This window comes from Thermobia domestica, chromosome 1 (assembly GCF_964235325.1).
Source record: "Thermobia domestica chromosome 1, izTheDome1.hap1.1, whole genome shotgun sequence".
NCBI classification, from domain to species: Eukaryota; Metazoa; Arthropoda; class Insecta; order Zygentoma; family Lepismatidae; genus Thermobia; species Thermobia domestica.
The window spans coordinates 70,738,837-70,761,687 of NC_137454.1; the positions used below are offsets into that span (position 1 = coordinate 70,738,837).

General features: G+C 31.0%; 1 protein-coding gene across 14 annotated transcripts in view; it reads left to right on the forward strand.

Moving 5' to 3' along the window:
• Ndae1 (Na[+]-driven anion exchanger 1) overlaps positions 1–22,851 on the forward strand; it is a 518,135-nt gene that overhangs the window by 454,958 nt on the left and 40,326 nt on the right. For all 14 annotated transcript variants that reach the window (XM_081758609.1, XM_081758590.1, XM_081758579.1 and 11 more), the window contains 7 exons: positions 4,525–4,710; positions 8,109–8,315; positions 10,821–10,966; positions 11,328–11,591; positions 17,804–17,969; positions 18,344–18,496; positions 22,385–22,534. In XM_081758609.1, the coding sequence (XP_081614735.1) occupies positions 4,525–4,710; positions 8,109–8,315; positions 10,821–10,966; positions 11,328–11,591; positions 17,804–17,969; positions 18,344–18,496; positions 22,385–22,534 (1,272 nt within the window). The remainder of the gene's footprint in view (positions 1–4,524; positions 4,711–8,108; positions 8,316–10,820; positions 10,967–11,327; positions 11,592–17,803; positions 17,970–18,343; positions 18,497–22,384; positions 22,535–22,851) is intronic.

Below are 22,851 nucleotides of genomic sequence, written 5' to 3' on the forward strand. Positions count from 1 at the left end.
AAATATCATGTGTGGGTTATATATAGAACACGAAAACTGTAGAAGAAAGAAATGCAATAATATGTGCAACATGGTTTAGTTTCAGTGTAGAATGTTTAAACTAGCTGCTGTAAAACATACATCAATGATAATTTTACTTACCAACAGAACAGTCAACCTCCAGAAAAAATAGATCGTCTAAACCAAATTTAGAATATCTTTCCTATATTTATTAGCGGTAGCTAATCTAATCTTTTTGGTAGACGTTGAAATTTAGTTACTTCTCGCAACTAAAATAGAAAGATTGCAGTAATCAATTGTCCCTCATAGAAAAAAATGTAAACTTTAAATCAATGTGAGCACAACAGAAAGAGCCGAAAATTAGATTTTCAAGACCATTGATTTCGAAGATTGATTTTTAGATATCTCATACAAATTTTTCTCTTGAGTGGGTCACTACTTCATATAAGCCTACTATAGTTACCTCATATGTAAGTTTGGTGTCTTCCTGTTTCAACTATATTTTCTTTTTAAGTTCGTCCTTTAATATACGAGTTGTCCTTGAACAGTCTTTGTAGTTCAAGGTAAAATCAGCAGAAATGTTGCCCACTTCCTGATTTCATAGTTTGGAAATCAAGCTTTTGTATCATAACTAATTTTCTTTTTTTAATATTTGTTTTATAATAGTGGCTAGTACGTGTTTATGAGTCCTATTATCTGTATACATCAGTTTGTTTAAATTTTTTTCTCATTCTTTAATTATGACTTCGGAAGTCAGGTAGAGTTTACCCATCCATCTGTTTTCTTTCTTCAAATATTGTTTGAATATTTAGTTGTACAGCTGAATAAGTCCTGTTTTGTTTTGTACAGTGAAAAACCTATGTCCTCTTCAGTTAATCAGTTAATACATATTTTATTGATGGAACAACAAAATAAATTATATTTCAAAGTTAGTTTTGTTATTATGTCTTTAACTGGATCTATTTATTATTATTATTATTATTATTATTATTATTATTATTATTATTATTATTATTATTATTATTATTATTATTATTATTATTATTATTATTATTATTAAATTCTTTCTCAAGGTTGTAATCAATTATAGTGCGTTAACTAAGGATGCCATTACCCCCCTTGGTCCATATCATTTTCTCCTCCATTTCATCTGGCATTAAAAAAATAAAATAAAATAAAAAAATAAAAAAAAAAACACTGCTCGCTTTTACATTTACTTAATAGTTTGTTCTCTGAATACCTTGGGTGCAGCCTTGATTAAAAGCATTTTCCCTTTGTATATTATATAATTTTTATGGAACTTTTAGTTTCTGATTAGCCTCAACCTATTTTCTCTCATCTTTCCCTAAAACTTCAGTGACACACATCGCATCATGGTCTAGCTTTTATGGGCATTCCTGCGTTAACAAGTCATTAAACCTTCCGCGACCAATTCATAGTTTACAATATGCCGTGGATAATTTGTATATATACAGTATGCTTGGAAGTGCGATGTCCAAACTGCAGGAGGTAATTTGTTATATCAAGTGAAACAAACAAACAAAAAAATGTTCTAATAAACAGGGGTCGCAAAATGCGTTTGTTATAAATAATTCTGAACAGAGGCGTTTTCCGATCCATGTTTATTACAACTTTTTTTTCTTTTATTTGATATAAGAAATCACCTTCCGGAGTTTGGTTATCAAATTTCTAAACATATTGTGTTTTATATTACTATAAAAGCTGAAAATTCGATGATTGCCAGAAAGTAGTTCGATTAATGACATTCAATTTTATGTTGTTGAATATTAAGGAATTGTTTCGGCAGCAACTCACTTTGCAATGGCTCCGTGGATCTACAGTTTACTATTAAATCTAAATCATATATATATATATATATATATATATATATATATATATATATATATATATATATATATATATATATATATAGTGGAAATCGAATCCAAATTTTGTTATTTATTGGCGGGAATATTAATTCGACCTCTGTTGGTGAATGTTAAAAATATTGTTCTATCATTTTGCTAGATTAGATTACTACACATTAGGAAATGCAATTTTTAGTGTGACTTAGCAACAAATACAGATAATAGCTGTTATTTTTTCACAATTATCGCATTTCTAACATTTGTGACAACATCTGTTACAGTAAAAATGATATCGAGGCTTTTAAAGTACACTGACAAATTGTAAATGCATTGAGTGGAAACTCATTATATTACATTAAAGGTCTTTCTCAATAGATTAATAAGAAACTTCCAAACTAGCCACGAGATTGTAAATGCGTTTAGACATGATATTCTAATACTTTTAGAAAGCAATAGACTGAATACAGAATCTAAAAACTCCCATTTTCTATGATCACCATTCGTGTTCCGTAATTAACGAGAAAATGCTAGAGAAAACACGAAATTGATATCAGCTCTGTTTACACTTTTTTTAAATTTTTTTTTTAGGAGCGATTTCCAATTTTCCATATCACAATTGTTAGTTTTGAGTACTAACGAATTTATTTAAAATAAACAATCAATCTTTGCGATATATATATATATATATATATATATATTTTTTTTTTTTTTTTAGCTGAGAAATCTTGGATTTCGCTAGTTTTGACACTGCGAAGATGAAATTGTTAGGTTTCTCAGTTAAGAACTTAACTGCTAGTATTATTAACAGAGATATGCACCTTTGGTTGGTTTTTGATCAAAAAGTGAAGTGAAAAAATTATCACTAACGAGTGTTTGTGAGATTAAAAATATGGTAAACATGATGATTAATCTTAGCGATAAAAGAAGACTAAATTGTACACATAATACGGGTTTGAGAAGAAATATTAAGTAATCTGTTTCTTTTTTATAAGTACTAACCACATAATACTGATGACCCGACTAATTAAGCTACGTAACTCTTGTTTTAAACTAACCACTTGTAACAATCGCAATTTAATTAAATGTTTGATTGACAACGTTTTGATTTATTTACAAAAGGAGAGCTTATTTTAAGCGGTGTGATTAATGTTGTGATTAGGTAAAACTTAAAATAATAATGAGTTATTGATGTATTTATTACAATGAGTTATGCTTTGTAATAAAATAATAACATATCTTATTAAAAAAAAGGATTCAAAAACATAATATTATTGACATATCAGTAAGTGAGTGAGCAGAGGAATTATAAGTTAATTGCATAACGAAAAATTTTGATTCGGATATTTGCAAGAAATTATGTAACAGTACAGACAATATTTCGAGAAGCTGTTCTTACTTGTCGTAAGTTCAACTAATGCATACGAGAGTAGGCATTTTGCGAGGTCAAGTGAATCTTATATTCATATCGTTTTCTAGATATTAAAATAACTCATATGAATAGCAGTAAAATTAATATTCGCGTAATTAACCCTTTGTGTATCAGTGACATCTATGTGGATGTCATGAAAACGTATCCCTTATTAATCATGGTGATGCTGAAATTTGTTGGTGAATGCAAGGGTAGACTTAGTTCTACTATTTCTCCTTAGGTGGTAGCACCTTAGTGACAGAAAAGACAAAAAAAAAAAAAAAAAAAAAAATGCAGACGATCAGATGACAGGCCTAAGGAAGTATTCAATTACAACACACATGTCTTAGTTTTGATGATAAACAGTGAGATACTTCTATTTTTAGATCGAAAAAAGAAAACCTTTGTCTTTCCTGCAGAAGATGGCAGGCCTAAGGGAGCATTCTATTACAACACACATACAGTATGTTTTACTCTCTAGATACTCTTTTAACAGTAAATGAAACCGGTATTACAGAAGCACATAGGAAAATGACATAGACACCTGAAACGCAAGGGGTTAATTAAAATGCTTCTTTTAGTTAACTGAAGAAATATTGCTAAAGTAGGACCTAAATATGACTGTAAAAAGTTAAACTTTCTTTTGAATCTTCAGATTAGTTATGTTAATATAAAAATAATTGGATAATATATAGTATTAATATTTAAAACAAGAATGAGAACTATCTTGTAAATGAAGTATAACGGATGATAACTTAAACATCATAAACCACACTATAAATTAAATCATCAGACTTATCACAACTGTTATTGTAAAAGAAAATATGTCCATTCGTAAAATAAATATAATGGGACATTTGTCTTAGCGTGAATATTAGCAGATTAAACTCAAAATTATAACGTAAGACGAACACTTAGGATTGGTATTATTCCTCTTGTATATTTTCTATAACGTGTTACCCTTTACTTCACAGCTTAAAAGGGAATATATATATATATATATATATATATATATATATATATTTATATATATGAACTTAAACTATACAAGAGGAAAGTTTGCTAGTTTTATAGCTACACTAGTTTAGTCTAATAATAATAATGTGTGAGTCTTACCTGCATTCAGTTATCACTTGTTTGCATTAGCATATAGCATATGATCCATAACCAGAGTTTTTAATATTTATAAAAGTAATTATAATGTTCTTCATTCAGGTCATGATAATAGCGTGTATGTTTTCGTTTCAGGGCAATCTTCACTTTATGCGTAAGATACCGCCTGGTGCTGAAGCTTCAAACATTCTTGTTGGTGAAGTCGACTTTCTAGATAAGACTTTATCTGCATTTGTTCGTTTGAGCCAGGCCACTTTCCTGGGAGACCTTACTGAAGTTCCTGTTCCCACGCGATTTCTTTTTGTGTTGCTAGGACCTCTGGTATGTGTTACCCAAGTGGATGTATGGTAAACAATTATGAAATACGACCCTTCAAATACGTTAGAAATTTTCTTTTAAGAGTCAGTGTCTCAATAGCTTGTCATTGTAAGTCAAATATCGGTCTTGGTGTAATAGAAACGTTTATTACTTTTAAAAATCTCCATACAATTTTCCAGGTTTTAGACATCTTTATCCTATGCTCGCTACGCCTTTATGATTTTACGGAATTTAGTGAGAAGTGTGTTATGCTTGCCCCAAAACTATTCCTGCTCACAACAAATAAATTCAAATTTTGTGGTGATATAGTACTTTTTTTTTTTTTTTTTTTTTTTTTTTGTAAGCGACATTTCTTGTGGTAATCCATTAAATTATAATTTAGGTAACTTCTATAAATGTGTATATCATCTAATTTGACGTGTAACAGACAATGAAAACTTCCTTATTCAGCATAATGTATTATACAATCATCCATTGTAACAGGTAAAACGTCGTATGCCAGTTAGATGTTTTATGAAATTAGATTTTCTTCATGCTAGTGAGTTCTCCCATATCCTCATTCTACCAATTTTATTAATCATCTACCTCCTTTAACCTAAAGGGCAAACCTTCGATTTGTTCATTTAAGAAACAATAGACACTTACTAAGAAAAACCATGATTTTGCATCTTGAGAAAGGGCCTATAAATTTGTTAAACTTAACACTAGAAGTTCATCTCCTATAAATAATTTCCACTTTGAGCCACAATCTGTAAGACTTAAAACTAAAATATTTCATTTCCATTTCATTTAGGTCATTTTTTTTTTATCTCCATTCTACACTCTATACAAATATACGCAAGTACAGTCGCATTGAACTTCTCATAAAGTCACATTACAACAAAAACCAAAATTCAAAACCACCATAATACAATACTAAAGACTGAATAATATAATACTTATAATGTTTTCATTTAGGTCTTCACATAGTAACATCTTTATCACAATTTCTAGTTATGCATTATATAAAGTGGAAATAGTACATATGAAAAATTAAGAGGCTTATAATTATTATAATATTGATTGATAATTTCAAAGATATTTCATTTACGGCATATAAGCTGCATCATTAATTAAAGTTCTTTGCCAAGGTTATTAATTTATTAGTTTTCTTTGATTAATTCAATTTCCTTCATATTCCCTGTAACTTATTATTAAGTTTAATACTTACATTAATATGTTGTGGTCTTTTAAATACGAGGGGTGTCCAATATATTACCTATCTAGAGAGGAAGGAGTGCAGATAGACTCCCTATTCATCACTGTTTTTCAATGTAGTACCCCATGGAGGTCTATGCACCGTCGCCACTTTATAGGCAGTGAAGAAATTCCAGAGAAAAAATAGTCTTCCTCATGATCTGCAAACCACTAAAGTGTATTCAACGTAAGAACCACATCTTAGATAAACAAAACAGTTGGAATCCCTCATGGAGAGATTTCTGCTTCGGTCAGCTGTTCTTTTTCCGTCGCCATGTTTCCAAATTGTAAGGTGACTGTTGAGGGCGGGACTTAAAATGACTGTTGCAATCTCTGCGTTTCTTAAGGACAGCCATTACACTTTTTAAAAAACAGTTTTTCTTTATTATGGTTGTTAAGAGCAATTCAAAATATATTAAATTTGTACCGAAACATAGGCTATATAAATGTTTATTCTCTACTACATTTACTATCTACCTCTCTGTCTCAAGTGTTTAATATTTGTTGTTATAGATACTTATCGGTTTGCATGTTAGCAACACTGTGACGATTGTTTTTTCTCGATAACAGAAGGTAAAAATCACAGAATATGGCATATATTTTGTCAGTAATTTGTAGTAGTAAATTTTGCTCCGTGAATTAATATTTTTTTTCGTCTCGTCTAACAAATGGGTGAAGTTAATTATACGAAACAATGTGAAGAAATAGTTCATCTCTTTGACCAATTACAAATAAGCAATTACGTCAATCACGGAACTATATTTATAACTCCAGCCAATTACATTTCATTGTAGTACGTCATTTGTTTATCCCAGGTATGTTTCTTATATTGAATACACTTTAGGAAACAGCTCGTTGGACCTCATTCGACATCCTTCCTGTCCGACAGGTTTATCCCCTGTTACCAGTTAAGCCAGGAATTTGTCCTGGTACTTCTCAAAGAAGTCCAACAAGTCTTGGGGCAGCTGCATCCGAGCGTTGCTCCAACTTTTGCAAATTCATTGTTCGCGACGTAATACAACACTCTGCTTACGACCCCTGCGTTGTTCCGACTGATCTCAAATTGCGCAGCGGGGTTCCCCAAAGTGGCCTTAGCGTGCATGTAAGGCGTCATTATGCTCCACCCCCCCTTTCCTTCCTAGGTAGATAACTTATTGGACGCCCCTCGTAGAAAGCAATTATATATAAATTAGTTTTTACATTTTTCTGAAGCACATAGTATTATAAATGTTGATGTTCTTGACTACAATAAATCATTTCGTAAGATATGAAAAGGTATCCAAGGTAAATAAACGAAAATTGCTGCTAAAGGCAGAGAAAGCACACACACACACACACACACACACACACACACACACACACACACACACACACACACACACACACACACACACACACACACACACACACACACACACACACACACACACACACACACACACACACACACACACACACACACACACACACACACACACACACACACACACACACACACACACACACACACACACACACACACACACACACACACACACACACACACACACACAAAAGATAATTGAAGAAAGTGAAACGTAACAAATTAAACTAAGAGGCCCCATCACGGCGAAATTAAAATACTGGTAATTTTACAGTAATTATGCGATATTTTCAAATAGATAAAAGATAATCGAAAAGTGGAACAAGAGCTCGCTAGACAATATTATTTTACATGGGATACCGTTATCACAACTCACTTATCTGCTTTCGATTTCCAGCCATTTAGAAAATCAGCATTTATTTTCTCGTTCTTAAATGGTTACAAACGGAAAGCTACTAGGTGACTCGTGCCTCATGCAAAATAATATTGTCTAGCGCGCTCTTGTTCCATATTTCGATTATATTTTATATATTTGAAGATATCACATAATTACTGTAAAATTAGCGGTATTTTAATTTCGCAGTGATTAGGCCTCTTAAATATTACAGGATCAAAAGACAAGATTTAAAAATGTTTAAAGTTGAACGATTGATTTTAAGTTAACACTAATATTTATTATACCGTATATATTTGCTAATCAATAAGCCTGCAGACTCAGCGCTATCAGAAGTAATTCTATTGTTCAAATTTTAAAACTATTTAATTTGTGTAACCTTAAACATGTTTTATTACATTTTTTTAGGGAGGTATAGGTCGATTCCATGAAGTTGGTCGTGCAATGGCAACGCTTATGTCAGACGAAGTTTTCCACGATGTTGCGTACAAAGCTAAAAATCGAAACCATCTTCTAGCAGCTGTTGACGAGTTTCTGGATGCTGTGACTGTGCTTCCACCGGGTGAATGGGACCCAACAATACGGATAGAACCTCCTGCTGCAATTCCTTCTCAGGTATATCTTTCAAATTTTATTCAAGAAAATAAAAAGTCATAAAAAGTGAAACTTATATTATTTCCTCCTTTAAAAGATAATAACTAAATAAATAAAATAACAAAAGACAGAGTTAAAATAAGTAGGAAATAGTTTAGAAGTAAATGCAGAGAACAGTAAATACATGGAAGTCCGTCGAGATCGTAGTGCTGCAAATTATGGATGCATTAAAATATCAAGCAATACTTTCGATAAAGTATCCAATATCAGGATGCTTTCAAATATCTAGGGTCAGTATTAACAGACCAAAACCATATTCACGAAGAAATTAAATGTCGACTAAAAGCAGGGAATTCGTGTTATTATTCAGTTCAAAACCTTTTGTCATCGCGAATTCTGTCGAGGAATTTGAAGCTTAAAATATATAAAACGATAATAATGCCTGTTGTGCTGTATGGTATCGAAACATGGTCTAAGGGAAGAACGCAGACCGAAAGTGTTTGAGAACAAGATCCTAAAGCGAATATTTGGACCCAAGAGAAACGGGAATAGTGAATGGCGGAAACTTCATAATTTATACCGTTCACCAAACATTATTAGGATCATCAAATCTAAAAGGCTTAGGGGAGCAGGTTATGTAGCCAGAAAGGAAGAAAGTAGAAACGCTTTCAAAGTTTTAACTGGAAGTCCAATTGGGAAACGACCATTAGGAGGGCCTAGGTGTAGATGAGAGGACAATATTAAGATGGATCTCGCAGAAATAGGAATACAAAGTAGAAACTGGATCCAGTTGGCTAAGGATAGAAGTCAATGGGAAGCTTTTGTAAACGCAGCATTGAACCTCCAGGTTCCATAGGCTATAGAGTTAGTTAGAAAATAGTTTTCTCCGTAAACTAGATACTGTAGTAAAATTATATATATATATATATATATATATATATATATATATATATATATATATATATATATATATATATATATATATAAAGTTTGAATAAGTTATTTTCAGTTGAAAAATACGTTAATGATTGAAAAATAACAATCAACTCTTCTGACGACCGACGGGCTATATTCGTCATGAAGCTGATCTCCTCCAGTAGAACAAACGACGGACATTCCCCACCTTTGCATTACATCGTTATTGCAAATGTACTATTCACAATATTTATGGCGTGTTTCCTGTGAACAATTGTTGGCACCACTTTGTTCAAATTTGAACCTCTAGATAGCACGGGCAAGCTTACTTGAACACGTGTTATGTTCACGTTTATTCTGTTAAGAATGGAGTCGAGCAATTTCGATTCTGATCAGATTTTGGAACTTCTTCACGAGAAGTCTAGTACTAGTAATTTTCTAATAAAATAAAAAATGTACTACAGTAATTTTAAAGACATTTTGTACCAATTATTTCTTATTATTTATTGTCAATACCTATACAATAAGTTCAATAGAATACTGTATTTTTTCTTTCCCAAAATGTGTTAAGGAAAAGGTTTCCAAATGTAAGAATAGTAATTATTAGTATGACAGGTTACATAGATTTTGAAAGAGGAACCTTTGTAGGTTTCAAAAATGCCTTTAAACTGAAATTAACTTGAGCAAGTTGTTTCCTAAGGGTTTTTGAAAAATACCAAAAAATAAATAAAAAGGAAGCATTTTAAAGTCCATCCTCAAAGACTTAATGTTATGATCATGCTATGACTTCAGAAGTTTATCATGCGATATTTCTCTTGTCTGTCCAAAGCTGTTTCTATTCTTAGTTCATAATACTTCTTAAGTGGTCTTGTTCTCCAAAAGTTATTTCTTTCTTCTTCAAAAGAATCTCATTTTCCCCCAAAAGTGGCAAATTTGCACCTTTTGTCTAGCCATTAGTGTGCAAGTATCTAGAAATATCAGTGGTTTACGCACAGGGGATGTTTCAGGATTTAAATTTCCAAGAGAAAAATATAGAAAAATTAACATTTACTACATATACAGTATTTTCCCGAAAAGGTCAAAGATATCCAGATTCCTAATGTTTGTGTTGTGTTTTACAGTCATTTAGAAAATGTAATTGATGCAAATTTTCTCTGAAATGGTTCTCAATATATGGTTATACTGTAGAGATTGATTTTTACATAGCATTATTTACTTCGCTGATTATATGATTAATCTTCGATGTACTGTGTGCTCACTGATATTGAATATTTATGAGCACTAATTCTTGAAGTTAGCAAATAAGAGAATGGCCTCTGTTTAATAGTTTTTTGGACCATGCGAAACAGAAACAATGTTATTCGTTTCTTATTCGGAAGTTAAGGTAAAATTAAAGCCTTGTCATTCATTGAGTTACTGAAATATTGCATAACGTGTATTATTATTATTATTATTATTATTATTATTATTATTATTATTATTATTATTATTATTATTATTATTATTATTATTATTATTATTATTATTATTATTATTTCTAAATAATTATACTCTCATAATTATACTTATTATCCTAATCAATGTCATACTGTATTGCATTCGTTTCCTTAGGACCCTCGAAAACGTAAGGAACAAGCCAAAGAGGAACCAGTGGACGAAGAAGAAGAAGAACAGAAAATAAGGGAAGAATCAGGGTTATCTAGAACAGGCCGGTTATTTGGTGGCCTAATCAATGATATCAAACGGAAAGCCCCATGGTAAGCAACAATTTAGCGTTCATGGTTGACTGAGAGCTATTTTTGTTGTGCAAATCATTTTTTCTTTAATTAATTGGACTTCGTAGATGCTGTTCATCAGCATAGTAAAAAATATCTCATAAATTTTTAGGTTTCAAAAATGATTCGAAATAAGATGGCCGAAAGTGACAGAAACATACTCGTGGCGAATTCATTATTTTGTTGAAGTTTTAAACCAATTTTGAATATATTGTGTTGCAATTTAATTGAAAAGCACAATTATATTTTATAATAAAATTTATAGTAAAACAAAACATATAGTAATGCTAAAGTGAAGTGAAACACAAATTATTATCATTCGTTTCGTTGTTATGCATTGTAGGTATTTTTCGGATTTTAAGGATGCTTTGGCTCTGCAGTGTGTTGCGTCGTGGATTTTCTTGTACTTTGCCTGTCTTACACCAATCATTACGTTTGGAGGACTTCTTAGTGAAGCAACGGGGAAAAATATGGCGGCCATGGAATCTCTAGTTTCTGGATTTGTTTGTGGAATGGGTTATGGTTTCTTCTCGGGTCAGCCGCTTACCATTTTGGGTTCAACAGGCCCAGTGTTGGTTTTCGAAACTATATTATTTGACTTTTGCAAGTAAGTATGCGTCATACGCAATAGTAATAATAATTTAATTTAATGGAGTATTTAGGGTTAACAACATCCAGTAAGCAACTATAGTACAACATTGCAACCATTCCTTTCATGCATTACTTTTTAAACTTTACCACTTGCATCGTACAAAATAATTTGAATAAAAGATGCAAGTGACAAAGTTAAAAAAAATATATCGTGAAAGGAAGCTATATTGTTCGTGAATAATAAACGCAATATTCTAAAATACATAGCTACGTAAATAGCACTACTATAAAGATATTTTCCAATGATGCATATGTGGCACATATAGGTAATTTTGTCTGTTAAGATGTATAATTATCCCCCCCCCCAAAAAAAAGGATATAATTTTATTTAGTAACAATTTTGTATCTTGTGTCTACAGTTCGAATTTTTAGGTGATCGCATTGTATATACTAATCTAGTGTAAGTACTTTTAAAATTTCCTTTACTCAGAATAGGTGTCTTGCTGCTTGTTTTGTGAATTTAAATTCGAAATAACACTATGTTTTTTTTTTTTTTTTAATAGTTAACTGTTTATTTTATTACCTAGTAATTTTTCAATGAACATTGCATTATTACATTACTCTTGTTGCAAAAGATTCTAGTTCAAAATGCTCAAAGAATGTGTTATGATCATAGTATAAGTGAAATAGTTATAAGATGATACAAATAGCTAATAATAATAATAATAATAATAATAATAATAATAATAATAATAATAATAATAATAATAATAATAATAATAATAATAATAATAATAATAATGTAGTGTTTATTAATATTAATGCATTTAGATCAATATTGGATATTATAAAAAAAATGACAGAAAATTACGTACTTAGAGTAAACTACTTAAACACGTACAAATGTAAGGAAATTCTAATGAATCTTTTAAAGGTTTCTTTAAGAGCTACTGCTTCAGAAAATTTTGTTTCCTAAATAATTTGTTTGTTTTATTTTTCATGATATTATATCTATTTCTCTCTCTCTCTCTCTCTCTCTATATATATATATATATATATATATCGGGTGTTTCAAAACAACACCGACAACGTTTGGGAGGTGATTCCTGTCATCAAGATAAGACAAAAAGTATCGACCAACCTGGGTGCACAAATGCTTCCTTTCGGAGTTATAGGCTGCCGAAAACTTGAAAACATGAACTTTAAAGGTCCATAGCTCCAAAACTATGGGATCTAGAGTGGTCGGGTCTAGACTTCACTTCGGAACTAGTATGTGTCCTATCCAAATATCCAAGTTTCAGAATCCTGCGGTACTTCCGCAACATTTTTTATAGAGGTAGTTGGTGAGTGCTTCAAATTACATGCCCGTAGTCAAACTCCCTCTACAAAAATTGTTGCGGAAGTACCGTAGGATTCTGAAGTATGGATTTTTGGATAGGGCATATATTAGTTCCTAAGTGAAGTCTTGACCCGACTACAGTAAGTCCCATAGGTGGATCTTTAAATTCCATTTTTTCATGTTTTCGGCAACATCTATAACTTCGAAAGAAAGCATTTGTGCACCCAGGTTGGTCTAAACTTTTTATCTTTATCTTGTTGTCAGGAATCACCTCCCAAAGGTTGTCGGTGTTGTTTTGAAACACCCTGTATATATACGAATATATAATGAGTATGTCACTGAAAATATTCCATGTGTTTGTCAATTTTGAGGTACAAGTAGGAACGCACAACTATAAAATTCATTGAAGCAGAAATAATTAAGTAGTGATTTTTAAGTAAAATAATTTCTACTAAAAAATAGAAAATCTAATATAAGTACACAGAAATATGTAAAATAAATCAATACTGTGCATAAGGAAGAAGTACGGGGGAAAAGTCCAGAATTACTAATGTAGTAAATTGATTTCACAACTTCTGTTCAATAATAAATGTCTAGTACTGACGCCACGTCACATTCACATAACTATAAATTTCAGTGTCTATCCACATAGATTGAACGTTCAGAAACCTTATTATATTTACAATCTGTACTGATCATATACTATTACACACCTGCAACTTACATACATATCATACTAAGTATCATACTACAACACTGCGTTAGCGTCAATAACCTATTAGAAAAAACAAAAAGGCTTCTCATAATATGCTCACAGGTCCATTGTTGTCCGCAATGAAAGTCAATAATAGCCTCACAACTTTCTTCTTTTCCCTAGTATGTGCGCTCGTTGTGCCATTTTTAATTCATGCTGCTTTTATAAATCCATCTCCCTCAAATAGCTAACTAACTCTATAGCCTATGGAACCCGGAGGTTCAATGCCACGTTTACAAAAGCTCTCCACTGACTTCTATCCAAGCCAACTGGATCCAGTTTCTACTTTGTATTCCTATTTTTGTGAGATCCTCCTTAATATTGTCCTCCCATCTGCGCCTAGGTCTTCCTAATGGTCGCTTCCCAATTGGAATTCCAGTTAAAACTTTGAAAACGTTCCTATTTTCTTCCATTCTGGCTACATGATCTGCTCACCTGAGCCTCCTAGATTTGATGACCCTAACAATGTTCGGTAAACCGTATAAATTATGTAGTTCCTCGTTATGAAGTTTCCCTCATTCCCGTTCCTCTTGGATCCGAATATCCGTTTCAGGAGCTTGTTCTGAAATACTTTGAGTCTACGTTCTTCCCTCAGAGTAAGTGACAATATTTCGCAACCATACAGAACAACAGGCATGATTATAGTTTTATATATTGTAAGCATCAAATTCATCAACAAAATTCGCGACGACAAGAGATTTTGAACTGAACAATAACACGAATTCCCTGTTTTTAGTCGACATTTAATTTCTTCGTAAATATGGTTTTCGTTTATTAATATTGATCGTAGATATTTGAAAGTATCCACTTCATCAAAAGCATTATTTGATATTTTAACGCATCCATAATTTGCCGTATTACGATCACACCAAACTTCCATGTATTTAGCTTTCTTTGCATTTACTTCTAAACCCATGTTCCTGCAAGCGTTTAATAAGACCTCTGCATTTCTTTCTATTGTTTTTCTATCATCCCCTACTAAATTCACATCATCAACATACGCCATAACCGTGTGAATACCATTCAGCTCTAAGCCCTGATTTCTATCTTTGATTTTCCCTATAGCGTACTCCAGGACAGAGTTTAATAATGGCGACAACGCATCTCCTTGTTTTAGGCCTTTCTCGACGTGAAAGCTCGTGGACAAGACGTTTCCTACCCGGACTTTACTTTGTGATTCATTTAAACGTACTTTAATTAATCTAACTAGCTTTTTCGGTATTCCAAATAGCTTGAAGAAAAACTGCCGCTATTCAATCGCCTTGTACAAAACTCACCCAAATATAACTTTTGTATTAGCGAATTTAATGACTGTGATTTCCTTATTTTAGCGAGAGCGACAGTGCAATATTAGTTTTAGAGTTTATTATTATTATTATTATTATTATTATTATTATTATTATTATTATTATTATTATTATTATTATTATTATTATTATTATTATTATTATTATTATTATTATGTCTGGAGAAACATTTCATTTGAGATCTTAGGCCTTAAATGAAAATCTCAATGGATGTATCTTGTTATTGATTGGGACTTTATCCACTTATTTTTGTGTTTGTATATAAATATATTATGTTTGTATTGCTAAATAGATTTTGTTGAAACTAACTTCACTCGATGTAGAAATTCTGTCATACCCAACAACGATATCAGAAATAAATCTTCAAATACTATGCATACAACAGTATATCGACCTAAGTTGTATTCTATTTTCAATATCTATAGCTTCAGAGTACTTACTAAGGACGGACTGAATTGAAGTATTTTATTATATATCAGAAAAGCAAGCCAAATAGAATGTTTAAGGGAAAGTTAAGTATTAACTATTAGAAATTAAGGATTAACTATTAGTACGTTATTTAATAGGAAAGTATATTCAGTTAAACACTTAAAAAAATAAAGTATTGGTGAATAATAATAATAATAATAATAATTTGAATTTATTGATAGGAGCGACCACAGCCATAAATGGTCACAAATATACAAAAAAAAAAAAAAAAAAAGGAAATGACATCTTTGAGTTTTACGTCGTACAGGTATGCCAGCAAGGCTAAAGGAGACGGTGATGATGAGAAATGAATGAAATGGTGGAATGAAGAAAGTGGGAGGAACACGGTGTTTGCCCACCACGAAGTTCACTTCGCGCAAGCTAAGATCGAACCAGGGACCCCAAGCACCAGAGTTGAACGCTCTATCACTGAGTCACCGTGGCCTCCATAAATATACAAATAATATACAATGGAGAATTACATCATAGTAAATACAAGATAAAACAAAATAAACAAGTTAAAAGAAATAATACATCAAAATATTTCAATCGAATACAAAATTATATGTCATACATGAACTTAATGAAAACTTGATTACAAAGTAAAATTTTGAACATTACCTGCATTCACATATCTATGAAATCGAAAACTGTGATGTAATGTATAACAAAGTAAAAAGTAATGAACACCGATAAAATTAAACAAAATTACATCAGAATATACATAACAAAGAACATGTTTAGATAAAAAATAAGCGTATATCAAACGAAAGACAATTAAAATTTCGTAGACAATATACCAGACAGAACAACGGCAAATTGATATATTTACTTAATACCTTCTAAATATTGTTTTTTTAAGTAAAACAATATTTGCATTGAATAGATCAATTCTTAAAGATTTTTTTTGTTTATGTTCTCCAATTAATTTGTTATTACATAAAATAGATCGATAGTCCCTGGGGTTATGCGAAGGAACTCTGATATATAGTTGTTCAATTAGATTCACCCTAGAATGTATTATATCGTGAATAAGCCTGATTTGCCTCAGGTTTCTCCTATCATCAAGAGAGAGCAAATCAAGCCTAGCGAGAATCTCTTAAATAATCATCTCATTCAATTTAAATTTGAATCTAAGCCAGGCCAAGAAAGAGATTTGAATTGACTCAGTAACTTGAGCAATACTAACATGATTTCGATTCCATATTAAAATTGCACATAATAATAATAATAATAATAATAATAATAATAATAATAATAATAATAATAATAATAATAATAATAATAATAATAAGAAGAAGAAGAAGAAGGAGGAGGAGGAGGAGGAGGAGGAGGAGGAGGAGGGAGCTACAGTTACATTCATTTTATGATATCTTAAAATATATTGGTTGTGGAAAGGTATAAAGTTTTGGAATGTATCATTAAAATGTATTAATATATGAAAGAAAGACTGGTGACATATTGAAAATTAGACCTCAAAATAAATGTAAACTAATGAATCTCATGTACAACAGGAACATTATTTCTGTCTTATATAGATGAATGAGTAATAAATACGATGTAATGAACAATGTTACTATGTAATAAAAATTATGTACGTAATTTTACAATAGCTTTTATGTTTTGGTTAGTTTATTATACCATATTATTTTTATTATTATTTGTTTGTTTCTGGTGCGTGGTTGTAGTAGTGTAAATAAAACACATATATTTTATTTATAATTATCGTATATGAGATGAAGTTACTTAAAGATTCTCTGGTTTATTTCTGAAAAAAAAAAAAAAAAAAAACATGTAGTTTATATGTACTGGTTGTAACATCAGTGTCATTGGTTTCCTATTTCGTTACTTCACCACTTTATTATATTTATTTTTATTTATTTATTTCAAATGCTAGAAGTAATTTCTATTCAGTATCAGTTTAAGAAAGAATTGCTGTGAGTATTTTGTTTGTTGTAGTTGAACGGCATCAATCCAATTGAAATTTTATATATATTTATAGAATATGGTTGTATACATTAACCATTTCCATAATACTCACGAAAGTTTCGCCCATCACATAATATTAGTTATAAAATGTGATATTTTAAAGTTCCATAGCTCCATAGAAAGCTCCATAGAAAGTTAGTAATTAAGAGTTAGTCGTAAGAGTTAGCAAATAATATTTAAAATTCAAAAAGATTGACAAATGCTTAAGAATCTACGAGAATTGTTAAGAAATCTTAAACAATCTTGATTATTTTTTATTAAACTTGTATAATAGATTGTCAAAATTGTACAACCAGACGCAATATGATAACTCCTGCTCATATGTTTTAAATAAAATACAATAAAACTACAAAATTTTTCTTTTCTCATAGGAAAGTTTCGTGGCACTACATGTCATTCAGGTTCTGGATAGGTATTTGGGTTGGAGTGATTCTTATTATTCTCGTTGCCCTTGATGCGAGTGCATTTGTATGTTACATCACCAGGTTTACCGAAGAAAATTTTGCAACATTAATCGCTTTTATTTTTATTTATAAGGTAAGTACAGATAGTATTGTGTTATATTACAGCATTATAAGAAAAGTAATTAAGCTAAAGTTGCTGTCATTCCTTCTTTCTAAAGTTTCAGTGCTTTTGAGTGTCTCATATATAGTCTTTTGTTTTTTTAGTTGAAAAGTGTCGTAATCCATCATTATATTACGTATGTGTTCAATTTTCATGATGGCGCTAGGATATCTCTTCTGTATGTAAATTATTTATATTTGCTGCACCGAATATAATGAAGTTTCACTTTGGTAAAACTCTTCAAAAAGTATAATTTAATTCTTGGTAAAGCTCTGTAAAAAGTATAATTTAATTCTTTTTTAATGTAATTTATTTGTAAAAATGTCTTTCATTTTATTTCGTTTCAGGCTGTTGAAAAAGTTTTATTGATTGGTAAAAAAAACCCTATAAATACACATGCGGACTTAGTGCTCAATTACGATTGTTTTTGTGTCCCGTCCAACGATACAGATTATGCAGAGAATGTTAATTGGACCACTCTTGATAAAGAGACTTGCCTGGTATGTTTAATAATCAATTGTAAATTAAATTACCAAATGAACTTGTTTTTCATGTGTGGTAAAAATCCGATTTAATCGTGCATTTAGTAAAAATCAGTTTTAATCATGCATTTAGTAAAAATTCCGTTTTAATCGTGCATTTAGTAAAAATCCGTTTTAATCGTGTATTTTAAAGTCATATTCAAATATTTTTCGAGTACGTTCAGAGGAATATTATCTAAAGCCGCAGCAAATAGAATGGGTAGTTTTGATGGTTGGAAGAGTTATTAATAAGACAACTTTTATCAATAGAAGGAAACATTTGTGTACTAACCAGTGGAATAGCTGGTAATACCTACCAACTGGATTGCCCATGTTTGGTTCTGGTGCGGACATGATTTATTCTCGCGTTATATTCTTGTCCAGATGCGGCCGAGGGGTTCATCTAGCCTCTGTCGAATAAGTATCTGAGAAAACCTGAGGGCTGAAGATGACCTGAGCGAGGTGCTAGTCATATCACCTTCTCAGAGTACTAAGCTCATGGAAATATGAAATGTTATATTTTCATCTCATTTGAGGGAAACAGTGTTCTGTCCCGAATGGGGAGACATGCCTATACCAAGACCATAGGCTACAATAATATATTTCAGAACAAAATCTTAGAATAGCTTTGCAGTCTAATTGTAAAGCATTCCAAAATTAACGATACGCCTATTAATAGTTAATACTTAAAAAGTACTACAATTAACACATGTATGCGTAATATAATATAAACAGGAAACGTGAAAATATTTGATATATATACTCACTGTCAAAAGTTTGAGCACACTATTGAATTATCAGAATTTTCCAAACAAAAAACACAATATCCATACAAATCGCTGTTTGTTAGGCTTGTTTTGCCCAACATCATTGATCACATAAGGAACGAAAATACACTGCCCTGTTTTCATTAAGATAAATTTGTTGAGGAAGTTTGCGTTCATCAAAGTGTCGATCCTTAAGCATTGATAAGAGATTTACAAATCTCAAGCATTTGTTTGATCAATTTTATCCACCTTTTGTGAAGCTATGCGACTCAACATCATTGAAGAGCCTTCCAGAGATCTTCAGTATTCGTTGGCATGTGTTCACTGATTGTCATGTGAAGTTCATCCCACAAGAGCTCACTGGGTCATAAATTCCGAGACTGGCGGCTATTCCATTTTTGAGACGATGTGACCCTCTTCTTTGCTTTGCAGATAATTACTGTATAACTTGGAAGAATGTTTGGGGTCGTTATCCTGTTGCAGTACAAAGTTACGACCCACAATCCGCGTTCCTAGTGGAATTCGTCTCTCTTTTAAATGTTGTGATACACGTTTTTCTCCATTTTGTTGATTTGAACTAAATCACCTGCAAAATATCCCCGCACAGTGACACTACCTTTCCTGTACTATACTGTACATTTTTTTAAGGGTAACGGACAAACATGTGGTGTTGGGGACCGAAAAATTGAAATTTAGATTTGTCACTGTAAAGTACCCTCTTCTCTTGTTCATTAGTCCAGTTTTATGTTATGGCAAAATAGTACATTTTTGCAATATTTCCTGCTGGAAGGAGTAGTTTCTTTGCTGCAAATGCACCCTCAAGACCATAAATCTGCAGGCTTCGGACCAGCGTCCTATCTGATTCTGATTGGAAAGTACTCTTTTGCAGTTATGTTGCTATTTCCGAAGCGGTCTATGCCGTTTGCATGTAGTTCTAATGAACTTGTCCTTATGAGAAGTTGTTATTTCTGGACGACCAGTTTGTTTCCATGCAATATCTACACCAGTTTGTAAATGTCTTTCAAGAGTCCGACGTATTCAAGAGTCCGACGATTTTGTGCACAAAATTCCTCTCGTCTCTCAAAAGAAACACTTGAGCACATGATTCAACATTAGTTCACAGCTTACTTCCCTCATTTTATAGTACTTACACGTTATTTACACTAATTTACTAATTCGCACGAGTGAAAACAGCACGATCGCATGCAACACTTCGCACCCAACTTTACTCATATATGACACGATTGAATAGCCCTCACATAACTGTTCGTTGTAATGAACTGACAATTAGCGACAACGGTTCGTACAAAGACCACTAAATGTCGTTAAAACGATGTATCACCAGACAAATTGTGACATTAGTTGTTTGTTTGTCATCTATATATTTACTTCAAAGCAGATTGCCTCAATAAATGTATCACAATGTAAGCAGGATCATGCACCTGGTATCCTTATATGAACAGCATTCTATTATTATTATTATTATTATTATTATTATTATTATTATTATTATTATTATTATTATTATTATTATTATTATTATTATTATTATTATACAAAATAAGACCAATAAACTCGGTTTTGTATAGACACAATGTATTTTATTTGGAATGTTCTGAAAAATCAATAGTGTGCTCAAACTTGTAACAATGACCGTATATACAAACTTCTTATATTTTTTAAGATAATCGTTCAAACAAGTTTATTTTTACTGGAGTTATATAAACCTGCGCACAATCATCTCTAAATAAGTTTTCAGAACGGGGAGACCGAATCAGATCGTTTGCTCACATTCCAAACCAATGGATTTATGCGATTCATGCAAATTGGTAGGCAAAATCTGTAGCTGATCTTCATTACTCTGTAAATATTTTTTTCGTTTCTGTCAAAGTTGAGCCCAAGGTAAATTGTTTTCTTGCACTTCAAAGCAGAAGATTCATTTGATTTCGTGGAAATTATTTACTCAAAATTCTTATCCATTTTTTTTTTGTTTGTTTTGTTTGTTTGTTTTGTTTTGTTTTGTTTTGTTTCGAAACTTAGCCAAACCGACTTCTCAGGTGAAATACTCATATCATGTACATGAAAGTATAAAGTACATTAACTTTGTAGCTGTATTCTTAATATTTGAAAAGAAATAGTATTAATATTAATAATAAAAGACTTCGTATCCGAAATAGAATTACCTACCCTCCGAAATAGAATTTCTTACTAATTTACAAGAGTCTGATTTTACATTCTTTTTTTTAAAAAAAAGTTTAATGTCCTTATTAAACACGGTTGTGAAGAACCCAATTTTTTAAAAGAAAACAATCCAGTGAGTTTTATTGACTAAAATTAGGTTTTATTGGGCAAAATTGGGTTTTACTAAATTAAATTGTGTACCTAAAATACTATTTTAGGTACTTTATTCTTGGTAAATAATGTAAACTTCCTTTTACCCGCCCTCCCTTTAGGATACATTTTTTTTAAAAGAAAACATCTTTCTTATTCCTTGCTTTTGTGACAAAGTAGTATTCCGTCGAAATTTCACATTTCTAGCTGTAGCAGTTTGATCTGAACTTTGATGAGTAAATGAATAAGTTACTCTTAACCTTTTACATAATACTATAGATTAGGTAAGTCGTTATATACAAATATAATATATAATTGTTTGTAATATATCATTTTGAATAAGTTATCTTGTTTTATTTGAAATTCAATTCTTTTTAAGCTATTAAGTTAAAACGTAATGCATACTTAGTATTCACATGTTATCTTCTGATAGATATTATTCTTGTTAGATGAAAATCTTAAATGTATTCATAAATATTTGAGAGGAGTATGGAAGCTTTTTGGAAATTGTAGATACTTTTGATTCCATTTCTGCTAGTAACATAATTTCTGATTGGCTTTCCTATCCCTAACATTTTGATATAAACTTACCCCTATAGAAGTTAAATTATTATTATTATTATTACCATTATTACCATTATTATTATTATTATTATTATTATTATTATTATTATTATTATTATTATTATTATTATTATTATTATTATTATTATTATTATTATTATTATTTATCTTGAGTTTTAACATGTTTTCTTCAATTCTTTTTCAGATGTATAATGGCACTTTGACTGGGGGTGGTTGCGATACTCCGCATTATGTGCCCGATGTATTTTTAATGTCCATTATTCTTTTCCTCGGAACATTCATTTTGTCAGTTCAAATTAAGGATTTCAAAAATTCATCATTTTTTCCAACAAGTGTAAGTATGTAATTTTAAAATTTGATTATAGAATTGGCATGTAAGACAAATATTTCATATATGTATTTCAATGTATCAATATTTCTTATTTTCAGTAATTTATAAGATTTGATTTGGTGTCTCTAGTTATAAGAAAAATGCGAATATGAATGAGTGTAATTGTGTAATTCATGTATTATATTTATATATTACATTGGCTCTCTCTTTCTCCCTTTTTTTTTTAAAGTTTGACGGCTTACGATAGTGCACTGAGGCTAAAAAAGTGATGATGATGAAACGGATGTTAATTGTAGAATGACGAAAGCGGGAAGAAACGG